Below are 13,276 nucleotides of genomic sequence, written 5' to 3'. Positions count from 1 at the left end.
AACGAGAGACCAAGAGAACTAGATTTGACCCTCCTTACCAGCCCCTTACTCAGCGAGGAAAAGGAGTCTCTGGCCCTGAGCATCCAGTGCATGAAGGTTCTCACAAGTCAACGACTGGCCTGGCCTCAGTGGCTGTGGGAGCTGTCCATTCCTCCCCAATGCTGGAGACTTCCCACCCCTCTCCCCAATACCGCCTCTGTTCCCAGGCAGGCACTGATCTCACTTCTTCTACTCTACAGTGTGCAACCACAGAGCTCAGAGTGGAAGTGGGAGAGCTCTGACTGACCTCATTGCTTCATCAGGCCTCGCACTGCCCACCCCACCAGAGCTGGAGTCACACAGCACTTCCCACACCTCAGCCTTTTACACTCACAGAACTAACGCCTTCCTGCTGCCCCTTTCCACGGCTAACAGGCCTCGGTGGCTGAGTCTCCCGTCTTTACAAAGGTGGTGTGTTATGTCCGAACAGCACAGGCTTTGGCATCCAGAACATCCTCAGTTCAAACCTCATTTCTGCCACTTGCTAGTTGTTTGTTTCTAAGCCTGTTTTCTTTATCTGTAAAATGAGGGCTAATAGTACCTATTCTATAAATTGTTATGAAGGTCAAATACGAAGCTATGCTGAAGCCCCTCACACAGTGACTAGTATACAGCAGGCGCTCAGCAGATGCTAGCCGTCTTACCCTCTCACCACCACCAGCATGACTGGAGTCCTCATTCTTTAGCTCTAAGGGCCCTCAGCTTATAAAATAAGTCATGGGGATGTAGCGCACACCATGATGACTACAGTTAATGGTACATCATATTGTGTATTTGAAAACTGCCAAGAGAGTAGGTCTTAAAAGTTCTCATCATAAGAAAAAAATCTACAACTATGTGTGATGACAAGACTTATTGTGGGGGTCATTTCACAATGTACACAAATACTGAATCACTACGTTGTGTATCTGAAACTAATATAATGTTACATGTCGATTATCCCTCAATTAAAAAGGTGTTTTTGTTTTTTTTTTTTAAATGAGCCCTCAGCTTTTGCCTGGTGCTCCAACTGCCCACCAATGGAAGTAACTTCCAGTGGCCAGGTGCTAAGGAAGTCAAATGGAACAGATTACCTGTGGCAAGGGCTGGTGTTCACAGAACCCAAAGGACTACAAACATGTTGTCCTGATTATAAACGGTGGTTCACATTCTGTAGCGATATTAATACAACAGCTCAGCTAATTAGGGGTTACTGGGACTTCTGCAGGCTATCCTGGAACCCAATCACAATTTATAACCTTGTTTTAAGGAGAAAATGCTTCCCAAAGAGTTCCTAACAAAGGCCATTTTAACCTCTTCTTAAACAGGAGATTACCTCTGAACCTCCTTCAAGAACCGCATGGGCCTACAAGGGACGGAGAGTAAATGAGCATTCACTGAACAACCATGATGATCCAGACACTGTGCTAAATGTTTTATGCACATACTGTTGTGTATTTATGTATGAATAAATCTCATTTAATCTTCACAAAATGCAATGGGGTATTTTTATTTCAATTTTACAAAAGAGGAAACAGAGCAGCTTGCCCAAGGCCACACAGAATAAGCCAGAGCAAAGATGGAACCTAAGTCTAAATTATCCCTTTGCACATCACAGAAGAAACAATTTCAAGAACAGGATTGATTTAAATAAGAGAAAAACATTAAAATTCGGGCTCTTTCTCCAATGTCCTACACTACCAAAATGTTAGCAATACCCAACAGGTACAGCTCATATAAAATGTAAATCTGAGACCTGTTATTCCTGCAGCAACATGCTATAAAACCAGTATGTACACAAAACCACTCTGTTCCTCTTCCAGGCCAGGGGGCCTCAGTGATGGAAGTGCCGAGGGCTATGGAGAGGTACTAACAGGCATACAGGCTTCGGCTTCTGCCCTGGGTTCCAACAAACTACCCCCCCCGCCCCACCCCCAGCAGTCTCCCTGAAGGGCTGGGACTATTTCTTTGCCCTACCAGATAGCTGACAAAAGTAGGTACTTCATAAGTAAAAGCTTGTGGAAAGAGTGAATGGATCCTTAACACCAGAATTTCAAGCAGCAAGAGTCCTAGTTCTGAATGGCAATTCTGTGGGAGTTCAGAAGGGAGCCTGGAAGAAATGTAATCACAATATATGCAAAGACTAACAGCAAAGTAGTTCCCCTCTGGGAGAGTCAGCAATATCCAGGTTTGTCAGAGTGGATCATTCTACTGCCTGAGGGGCTGATAATGAGGAATGAAATTGGAACTAGGTCTCCCAAAGTAAAGGACGTATTGCAAAACACTAGAGTCAAATTTTCCCCTTTATTCTTATACTTAAAATTTGTCATACTAAGGGGAAAAACCCCACAAAACTCCTCTTGGAGTGTCACTGACTAGTAATAGCAAGCAGCCTAATTCACAAAGCATCTCTGTAACTGTGCTTCTTGGTAGAAAAAAAAAAGATACTCTTTTCCAATCAACGCACTGGAATACTTTGGTGCATCATGAAGAACATATTTGGTATGGGATTCCTGGCTTTCTTCATACTTCCTGGCCAACTACTGAGCAGAAAAGTGGCAAGGTCAGTTAGCTACAGGGGGTACATTATGTTCACCAGTGTGGTTCATACAGAGGTGGATGAACACGTAACTAGACAGTCCTGGCAGGTTCTCAGGAAGGGATGGATGCAAGAAAGTTTGGGAAATCATGGGCTACATGAACCAACTAAAGGAAACACAGCTGCTCAGAAGCCCAGAGCAGGGCATTAAAGGAGCAACCCCCTTTAGAATGCTGACTTGTGTAGAAGGACATATTTTGATTGGAGATTAGCAGGTGGATGGTGGTAAGACAGCAAGTATGAGAATAAGATACAGGAAATTAGAGTCAGAATGACCAGTGGGCCTGTGGAAGGAGGAGAAGACAGTATCTGTCGCAAGGTTCCGGTTGGTTTATTTTTACGCAAGACAAGCAAAAGGCAAAAAAGTGAAGTAACAGGTAAGCCAACTACACACTACAGGAAACAACAGAACAATCAGGGGTAAACAGGAAAATCAGGCTAAAATCTGACTCAGAAAACAAACTGCTTGGGAAGCCAAGAAAACTAACTAGTTATCAAATGATTTGATTTCTCAAGAGTTAACACCTGGACATGGAGATGGAGGGAAAAGACCAGGTTTTCAAAAAGGGGGAAAAGTGGGGGTACAGAAATCATGAAAAGTATTATCAAACAGTCATAAACATTGGCCTCTTTAGGCCAATTAAATGGATTTAAGTGCCCCCCACCCCCACCCCAATCACTGTTAAAGCAAAAGCTAAGGTAAGATGGTGCCTCAGGAAGGCAATGCCAGGTCATTAAGCAACATTTTCAAAGACTAAAAGCCACTGATGCTTTGCCCTCAATCTCTAACAAACTCCACACCAACTGATTTTTTTAAAGTTTCTAGAATCTTCCATGTAGGTTCATGGATAGACTAGAAAGATACGATGGGATGAAAGTACAGTGAGCCAAATCCATAGTAGATTGAACAAGGTGTTCACAGTACCCTTCACCTTATCTACTCAACATGATCATCAAGACCTGAAGCCATGAGGTAAACTAGGCTTGCAAGTATAGTCCCCAACTTACGATGGTTCGACCATACAGTGGTGAGGAAGCGATACACATCCAGGAGAAACTGTACTTCAAATTCTGAATTTGGATCTCTCCCCTAGCAGCGAGCCACGGCTCCCAGTCAGCCCCATCATCAGGAGGGTAAACAACCGATATACTTCTAGCCATTCTGTACCAATACAACCATTCTGTTTGTCACTTTCAGCACAGTATTCAATTAATTACATAAACTGGTCAACACTTTATTACAAAACTGGCTCTGTGTTAGATGATTTTGCCCAACTACAGGCTAATGTAAGAGTTCTGAGCACGTTTAAGGCAGGCTAGGCTAAGCTATGAGATCGATAGGTCAGGTGTCTTCAATGTACTTTCCATGACATTTTCAACTTCTGACGGGTTTATCGAGACATAACCGCACCATGAGTCAAGGGAGATCTGGAGCACGGAGTGGGAAAGCGACAGCTCATATAAGTGATTGCATAATATCATTCCCTCCCTACCATCTCCTTTCCTGCCTAGATCAGCATTTCCCAAAATGTGTTCCACAAAATACCAACCCTGGAAATGACACCTGAAAATGGTTTCCCAAGTTCAAAGTGTTTGGAGAAGTCTGCATTTCCTTCCTTCGCAATTATTAACACATCAAAAGCTCTGAAAAATTCTGTAATAAGCCTCTGTCTCGATTCAACTTAATGTTTCCCAAACAGTTGCTCTCAAAGCACTTTCACATAGTAATCATTAACTGAGGATGGCTTAAAGTTTAGGCTCTAAGCCAGGTTCACATTTTCTGTGCTAAAGAAATGATTCCACCCCCTTGAGTTGCTACTACCTCATCACTCTTCCTCCAAATACCATAGTAAACACACACACACACACACACACACACACACACACACAACTTGACACTTCCTGCCTCCGGTTTCCTCACCACCCACTCACTTCTCCATCACTGGAAATCTGGCTCCAGCCCCCAGTGCTCTATAGAAAGTCTTCTCATGGTGTGATCAGTGGACAGAGGGCAGAACCAATGGCTTCTCTTTGGCCCCTCAATCCCTCTGCAGGGTCACAGAGGAACAGTCACACTCCCTGACACTCTTCCCTCACCTGCCACAACACTGTATTTCACCCATCTCTTTGACTATGTGATCTTTGGTTTCTCTTTATCTTTTTAGCCTTTACATTCGCGGACCAACTCTGACTCCTCCCTTGAGTGAACTGCCCATGGTTTGAACCCTTTGTAAATCCTGAGCCAGTTCCTGGACTTCAGATCCACATTTCCAATGGGCTTCTCAACTTGTTCACTTTACTTTTCCTCAAGGACTCTTCATTCACTATACTCCGAACAAGCTCATCAGTTGCCCCCCCAAACTTTCTCCTCTTCCTGATTCCTCTTATGAACTCACCATTCCCAGACGATGAGGCGAACAGCAGAGTCCCCTGCTTTCTCCTCAGCCTGACACGGCAGTCTGAACAGGCCTCTGATAAAGTACCTATCATGGTTTACTCTAACTACTCAACATGCTTCCTAGTCTTGAAGCTCCAATCAATCCTCTGTGCAGCCCCTTAGCTAAGACAGAGAAGAAACCCGACATACTTGGAAAAATGGATGAATCCTTTGAATCATACCCAATTCATGGCTCATTCTTCGAACGCCAGTAATATATGAGGTTCTCTTATACTTCAACAAAAGCTCTGGATTCTTTCTACTTACAGGGCCATTAACCTTCATCAGCCTCAAATGAAACCCCAGATCTAAACTACGACTACCTCCTAACTAGGCAATCAAGCTACCACTGCTACCAGAGCAATATTTCTAAAATGCTACTCTAACCACATCACTCCTTGGCTCAGACACCTTCAATGGTTTCCCACTATTTCCAGAATACAGTCCAAACCCCTGAGCATGTTATCACTGCCTTCCATGTCTGGATCTCTGCTATCTTTCCATCCTTATTTTCAACTACCCCCTAACCCCCTAAGCTCCCTATGTTCTAGTCCAGGAGTAGGCACACTCCAGCCAGTGGGCCAAATTTAGCCCACTGCCTGTTTTGTAAATAAAGTTTTACTGGGTAACAGCCAATCAACATTTTGGGCCAGATCATTCTTTGTTGCAGGAGGCTGTCCTGTACATTGCTGAATGTTTAATAGGATCATTGGCCTCCACCCACTGGATTCCAGCAGCACTTCCCCAGTGTGACGACCAAAAATGTCTCCACACGTTATTAAAGGCCTTATGGGGAACAAAACTGCCCCAATTAAGAATCACTAGTCTAGAGATTTCCCAGTACAAGCTAAGAGTAAGTATGATGTCACTGCTAATAAAATACAAACTATACAGCAATTGTAGCATAGTGTCCAGATTAAGAGATAAGAGTCGCACAGTATTCAGTGCTGGTTGCCTCACTCTTGGGAGATTGTGCTCCACTGTGAATTTTAAGAAGACTTTGGGTAACTGGAATTCATATAATCCAAGGTGATCAGACTGATGAGAAACTAGTGAAGAATGTCACAGAGGAATATTTAAGTAAATCAAGGTGGTTAGCCTGTACCAGAGAAGAGAAAGAGAAAGCCGTGATCTTTAAATGTCTGTTGTCCTGTCAGAGGAAGGTTTAACTTGCTATTGTTCAGGAAGGCAGAACCGGTGGGCAGCAGCTGCAGGAAGGCAGGTTTTTGGCTCTATACAAGGAAAAGCTTTCTAACAATCAGAGCTGGCCAACAAATGTATGAGGCCGAGTGGTGAAACACAGTGCTCTCGTCATTCTGCAAGTGTTCAAGCAGAGACCAGATGAACTCATGTCAGAGATGCCATAGAGAAATCCTGCCTGAAATGGAAGGTAGGACGAGATGGTTTCTCTCTGGTTGCTTCCAGCTCTGAGATTCTATGGCTAGCAGTGGAAAAGCCATATGGCACGAATAATAAAATTCTCCAATTCCAAGACCTTAATTACAGCATAAGAGAAAAATATTTTGCTAAACGATTTACCCTGTGTCTGTCTGGTAACATTTTACATTTAGTCCCTGACACAGCGACTACCAGTGATCTGTTTTTTCTAATGGACCTGTAGTCAGTTCTAGATAATGCCTATCACTACCTTTAGACCGTATCTTTCATTCTGCTAATGATCACCACACCAGTATAATTTGTACAATGCTTTACGGTTTTCCAACCATCGTGACATACATTACCTTACTCACAGTAGCTAAGTATGAGCATGAACACTTATTTTAGATAACCTGCTCTCATTTACTGTCTCTTGCCTGAATTTCTTATGAGAGAACGCGAGGCCTTATTATTCATCAAATATTCACTACGAAAATAAAACATATTCTAGAAGATACTCATCTCCAAAACAAATTATTTATCCACACCCGAGAAATAAGCCAAATCTAGTTATTTCAGCATCAAAACATGGACTTACCTCAGTGAAATTTCTATTTTATTTATGATTTGGGGAGGAAAATTTGAAACACTAGAATTCAGCTTTCCCAAATTTCAATGTGGCCATACAAACTAAAAGTTCCAGAAAGCAGTCACAACAAAATGTGAAGCATATGTGTTGTTGACAAGCAAAGCCATTGTAGGTCCTCATTGCAGGGACTCCTTTATTCCCCAGCTAAAACTGCCAACATGAGTTGTGTAAGGACTTTGCTCCAAAGCTAAACTGGGCCCCTCACCCACTGCTTTACTTACTTCTTTACGTTTCGTTTCTGGACATTCCGACTGCAGAGTGAGAGTTGCACCTTCAATATTTCTTGGCATGGGCGTGGAACCAGGGTTTATTGTTAAATGAATCTGATCTGGTGAGATAATGTGTTGCACATAACCCTGGGACATTGCTTCATGATCTATTAGGTGAAAGCCTTCTTCACCCCCTACTAGAAAAGGCAAGTGTTCACCACACTGTCCATCGTCGTCTTCATCCTCCAAAGTGCCAGGGTCCTGCTCAATAAGAACAGTTGTCCTATCATAAACAGTTCCAGATGAGGAAGGCACCAGTCCGTTTTTATCCACAAACCTGAGCATCTTGTCATCGGGGGTCAGCTCATCTTCCTCTGCCTCAAAGTAGATGATGTTGTCGTCTGGACTGTGTTCCCCCATGGTTCAATCGTGCTCAGCCCAATTGTGAGAAATGGAAAGGTAATGACCTGTCTGCAATAGGACAAAGCCAGAGTTAGAGTCAAACCCAGGGACCTCCTCAGCAACCACAGGGCTCATTTTTCCTCTCACTTGAAGAACAGGCCAAAGTAAATGAAAATCATCTTCCTTGGGAATATTTTTTGAAGTTTAACTTTGAAACCATCAAGTCATTTTAAAGGAAAAGCAATGTCTTTAAAAAAAAAAACAAACTGAAGAAATAAGTAGCAGTTCTTAAGACCTTCCAAACATGCCTTACTACCAAACAATTCCTAAAGGGGATAAAAGGGCAAACTACTTCAAGGTTGAGTTGTTTTAAGTCTTAAAGTAAGAAAACCCAGTCACATATCCCCCAGATTAGACCATGGGGGCAGTGTAGTCTATTGTGGAAATAGACCTTTGGAAGCAGGGTCACCTATCCACAAATCCCAGCTTTGCCACTTACTACTTGGGTAACTTTTCTGTACCCGATTTTTCTTACGGGTAAGGTGGGACTGGTAGTTCCTTCTCCCAAAGTTGTTACGCAGAGTAAAAGAGATAATATATGTTAAGGCACAATGTCTGAGAATAACAGGGAAAACAAGTGTGAATTCATTCCCTCCTTCCTAAAACAGATGTTTCAGCTTCTGGGTAGGGGGGCTGATCCCCAGTCAGGCATATTCAATGAAGATCATTATATCCATTAATCTTCTAAAACAACGTGGTGTCCGCTAGAACCTATGCGTGTATAGTGTGCTCTCTGCAGCGAGGGAACGGTGAATCTTATTTTTGTTTCTATTGCCCCTAGCACAATACAATGACACCAAGAGTTCAGGAGATGTCAGCTAAATGAATGAAAGACCTGCAGATATACTCTCTTGGGAAGACATACTCTCTTGGAAAGATATGTTCTCTTGGAAAAAATACCAAATTTGAAGCTTTCCTGTTCTGGATTCGTTCTTCTTCCTTCAGCTGCAAACACACAGGTTCTACAAATGTGGGTTTGGCAGGCAGAACAGAATTTAAAAATAATCAGCACATCACTTTTAGTTTTCAGTCTGGCTTTGCACTTTTTCTCTTCTGCCCTGGGTTAGAAAGTGAACCTTTACATAGTGGGGCGGCTAGACAGAGAAGTATTTAGCAGAGACAGGCCAAGGGATCAGATCCGGGAGGAACCTGCCCGACCCCTTGCTCTGGCTTACGCAACCCGGTAGATGCACATTTCGCTGCATCTGAGGAGAGATAAGAGCACCGGAGGCCCCACAGGGCTTCCCCGGCACCATCAGCGGCTAAGCGGAGACCAACTGTCCGGAACAAACAAGAGCAGGAGGCTTGAGGGTGGCATACGAGGAGTACAAACGGAGCACCCTTGAGAGAAGGCTGAGAAAAGGAACCTGACTGGGATAGCCCCCAGACGGGGCTACACAGAAAAATCTGAAGACAGGCTGGGGGGCTCCAAGCCGGGCGAAGAGGGGCAGGGTCCGGGTCTCCATGGAAACAGGGAAGGGGGGCTGGATACCCATCCCCATGGAAACGGAGGAGGGGTGGGGTCCCTATGGTGACCAGACTGGGGTCTCTAGTGGGAAATGCTTCAGGAGGGAGCCTAAGTCCCGCGCCCCCCGGGAAGCCCCCAGCCCAGGCCGCGTCTAGTTTCGCCTTTTACCTCCGCGGCTCCCGGCAACGGCGGCAGCGGCAGCTTCTCCCCTCCCCAGCGGCACCATGATTGCCCCCACCTTCCCCGAACGTCACTTCCGCTTCCGCTTTCCGGAGGAAGGAGGAGATACCGGCCCCGCCTCTCCCTAGCGCTTCTAGTTGGTTTAGGCGGTGTGGGGGCTGAGCTCGAGCCTCCAATTGGCGAGCAGGAGGGGCGGGGCGGGGCGGGGTGCCGCGGAGACGTCGCGGGGCCGTAAGTTCGTCCCGCGCTGAGAAGCGCCCGCCGCGTCCGCAGTCGGCCAGCTCTCGGGGTGTCCGCCTTCTGGCGCCAGAGGCAAGGAAAGGGGGTCGAACCTCCCCAACCACTAGTCGAAAGTAGCCTCAGCCCGGCTTACGCCGGCCGCCCTCGCCCTCGCAGCCACAACTGCAACGGGAAGGACCCCAGTTAGCCATCCGAATTCCAGCTCGGACCCTCAAGGGGAGCCTGCAAGGCTATGACCTTCCCGGCTTTCGCCCTCTGGTGATGAGGGGAAGCTGGGACCAACCAAAGTTAATGTACCAGTGGGGTCAAGAAAGGAAGATGGGATCCAAATGGCAGAACCAAGCCCAGCCAGAGGACGCCGCCGCCTCCCCCGCCCCCACTAGCTATCACAAGACGTCCCACTGCTTCCCTCTCATTTCTGCCCAGGCTGTCGGTTCCAACTTTTCCCCCTGCGGAGGACTGCCGGCTTCCACGGGACTCCCGCCCGGGCCCGTCAGCGCCACCTATTTGCCATTCCCTTTTTTTTTTTTTTTTTTTGACCGGTCACGCTGTCATCCTATCAGCCCGCATCTGAGTCACATTTCACACTGCCAAGGAATGTTGGTGTCCCAGTGCCCAAGAAGCGACTTTGCACGTGCCTTCCTTATTTTCTTTTTAAGATTTATTTATTTTAGAGCATGAGTGGGAGGGGCACAGGGAGAGGGCGAGAATCTCAAGCGGACTCCGCCATGAGCGAGGAGTGAGGAGCTGGATGTGGGGCTCTATCCCATGACCCTGAGATCATGACCTGAGCTGAAACCAAGAGTCGGATGTTCAACCAGCTGTGCCACCCAGGCGCCCCTCTCCGTCTTTTTTAAATGCCTGTTAAATCTGTTAGAACCTCCCAGCAGCCACTGCCTGATTTTCCCATAAGCTACTTCTCTAGAATATTCAGAGTGGGACAACTCCCAGAGACTAGATCTGGGTCAAGGTGTTCAGGCCATGCCTGTACATCTCTTGCATGAAAACTATGAATGGTGATTGTTACCCACCAGACTGCCAGGCAACTACCTCTTTGGCCCCTGACCACCTGCCCCAATGCTTAAGCCACAAAAAGTCCAGCAGCCATCCCTTAAGAGATAAAAACATACAAACAACCACTGTTAAAAATACATTTATCATTAAAATATATTACATATATGAGAGAGGGGATGCATCATATACAGTTCAGAGGATTTATTGACCCAGAAAATCCCATTTGTTTCACCAAACACCACTTTCTTCGGTACCTTCATTTTCAAGCCACTGTATTGCCCTGAGGCTGAGTGGCCAGCCCCAGAATTGCTGAGCCACATCTGAGTAGGAAAGGGGGTAGGGTTTGTATATACATATACACATGTCCTTAGAGCACTGGAAACATCTGGGGTGGCTGTGACCTGTTTATCCAGCAGATTCCACTTGCATTCTTGCTGTCCAATTCATTCTCCCTTTAGGACCCCAAAGTTTGTTCAAATATCTGGTCATGGGGAGCCCAGTCCAGGCTACAGGGAAGGCACTGACTATGCCCAGGAGGCACTCTGAGTGAGCACAGGAAATAGTTATTTAAACATCTTTAAAGTTTAAAAAAATAGAGAGATCTGTGTTGAATAACTAAAGTTGAACATTGACTGTCAGTTTTATTGTGGCGGATTTCCCCCATGTCTTCAGAACTCAGAATGACGGGACTGTGACAGCCATAGTGGGGGGGGGGGGTCAGGGCTCAGGAAACAGGCAGCTGCCGCTTTTGTTTCCAAGAGGCCTCACGTCTTCTTGTGGTAGTTCTTGATCTTAAACAGGTGGGGCTGGTAATTGGCTGCCTCGAGTAAAATAGGAGAGGAGATAGGCTCAGGGTGAGTTGCAGAGGAATAGGTGAATAAATTCTTGAGCCTTCTTCTTCTCTGCCATGTCAAGCTTTTGGTGACCAGCTGGGTTTCGAAGCAGTAAGCTGCCAAATATGCTAGCTGCATGAAAAACACAGAAGACAAATGATTCAGCAAAAGAAACACTACTTATTCTGGTACGGTTGAGTTGGGAGGAGTGCCCCAAAGCATTATTTTCTGCTTGAAAAAAACTATGTGAGGGTAAACTTGGCCCAGAGCTGGAGATTTAGTTCCACTACAGTGATCTTGGGACCTTCCTCAAGCACATTTCTCATAATGAGTCTCTCAGTATGCAGAGATGCTTTCCACAGACACTCGACTGCTTACCTAGAATATTCGCATCCAAATGATTTTTTGCTGATTGTTTCAGCAGTTCTCGCAGAAACGTCATCAAGTAGTTGAAGACATTTTGGTGGAATGTAGGGAGGGTAGAAATGACCTGAAAGAGGGAGAATCGGCATTTGTCTTTTCATTCAGTCATTCAATCATTTGTCAGACATCTGCTATATTCCAGGAGCTGAGTACATGATCCAAGGACATGAGTAAGACTGTGCACGGGAAACCCTGATCACTTACCACTTGGCACAAGTGTCAAAAGAGAAGCACAGATCAAACGCTATGTGAATTTAGAGCTCAATAGCCTAACTATGTGTTCTCAAAAGGTTTACAGGAATAGAAGACATTTTAAGCTGGGTCTTGAATATAAGACAAGACTGGACTTGCAGAGGTAAGGACTAGGGCATTTAGGGCAAAAGAAAGTGTAAAAAAGGTAAGAGAAGGAAAACAGTGAGATAAGGAGAGAGAACACACTGAGAAGTCAATTTTAGCAGGAGCGCCCCTGTTTGAACAGGTGCTGAGCCTGGAGGGGTCGATCAGGCTAGAACTCAATGAGTACTCCAGCTATCTGCGTATCATTATCACGTGGGAAGCTTGTACAAGATATATTTCAAAAGAGATTCTGATTCAGTGGATGTGGGGTGAGGCTCTGGAACCTATATTACTAGCAAGTTTTCTAGATTATTCTGCTATGGCCTGTTAATGTGTGAACTATTAGGCCAGATGGTTAAAAGTCTTGAACATTTGTTTAAGAAAATCATTAATTGGCAAATGGAGAGCCAAGTGTGGTTTTTGACCAACAGTGACGAGAGTGATTAGTTTTAGAGCATGTGGTCTGATGGCAGTATACAAAACAAATGAGCAGAGGGAAAGCCTGAATGCAGGGCTTAGAACCAAGGTGAGTGGACGAGAATGGAAGATGGGTGACAGATCAAGGGAACTGGGCATGTGGGAGGCGAGCAGAGGACGACTCAGAAATGACTCAGGTTTCTGGGTTGAGTCACTGGAATTCAGGGTGAAGCCATGAAAAGAAAAGGGGACATGAGAGGAAGAACAGGTTTGGGAAGGAAAGCTATGGAGTTGAGTTGCTAGGACACTGCGTTTGAGGGACTGCGCCCACTTTGTTCCCTCAGGCCCCATGAGGCCTGGGGCTGCAACATGTGAATGTTCAACGCTTCCCCTCACCTGTTTACTCGCAATGTAGTTGCCAGAACACTCCAAGCAGTTATGGTAGGTGTTGTAGCAGATGACGGGCTCTGGCAGGCTCTCCAGGAAAAGCAGCAAGGCTTCAGCTACAGAATGATTGCTGGCGGCTTTTGGCCCATCGTTAAGGAACTGGCGATGCCGTGCCGTGGTTAGGAAAAGGCCCAGGAGCGAGCACATGTCAGACATGCCACCTGCCC

The 13,276-nt window shown here is 45.6% G+C and overlaps 2 protein-coding genes across 7 annotated transcripts in view; both read right to left on the bottom strand.

Moving 5' to 3' along the window:
* The window catches only part of MTF1 (metal regulatory transcription factor 1), a 41,515-nt gene extending 32,063 nt beyond the window's left edge, over nucleotides 1–9,452 (bottom strand). For 2 of the 4 annotated variants that reach the window (XM_036119040.2, XM_036119041.2), the window contains exons 1-2: nucleotides 9,388–9,452; nucleotides 7,302–7,760 (exon numbers count right to left, since the gene is read on the bottom strand). In XM_036119040.2, coding sequence (XP_035974933.1) covers nucleotides 7,302–7,709 — 408 coding nt within the window. In that variant the 5' untranslated portion in view covers nucleotides 7,710–7,760; nucleotides 9,388–9,452. Of the gene's footprint in view, nucleotides 1–38; nucleotides 254–7,301; nucleotides 7,763–9,387 lie in introns of those variants that run through there. The other 2 variants (XM_078073394.1, XM_036119042.2) reach the window with 2 other exon arrangements.
* Nucleotides 9,453–10,776: 1,324 nt separating this feature from the next.
* Nucleotides 10,777–13,276, bottom strand: part of INPP5B (inositol polyphosphate-5-phosphatase B) — a 46,502-nt gene continuing 44,002 nt past the window's right edge. For all 3 annotated transcript variants that reach the window (XM_036119034.2, XM_078073392.1, XM_078073393.1), the window contains 3 exons: nucleotides 13,059–13,186; nucleotides 11,865–11,976; nucleotides 10,777–11,618 (listed from right to left, as the gene is read on the bottom strand). In XM_036119034.2, the coding sequence (XP_035974927.2) occupies nucleotides 11,503–11,618; nucleotides 11,865–11,976; nucleotides 13,059–13,186 (356 nt within the window). In that variant the 3' untranslated portion in view covers nucleotides 10,777–11,502. The remainder of the gene's footprint in view (nucleotides 11,619–11,864; nucleotides 11,977–13,058; nucleotides 13,187–13,276) is intronic.

This window comes from Halichoerus grypus, chromosome 5 (genome assembly GCF_964656455.1).
Source record: "Halichoerus grypus chromosome 5, mHalGry1.hap1.1, whole genome shotgun sequence".
In the NCBI taxonomy this organism is placed as follows: domain Eukaryota; kingdom Metazoa; phylum Chordata; class Mammalia; order Carnivora; family Phocidae; genus Halichoerus; species Halichoerus grypus.
Note: the sequence above shows the minus strand (reverse complement) of the source record. Positions and strands in the feature narration are given on the sequence as shown.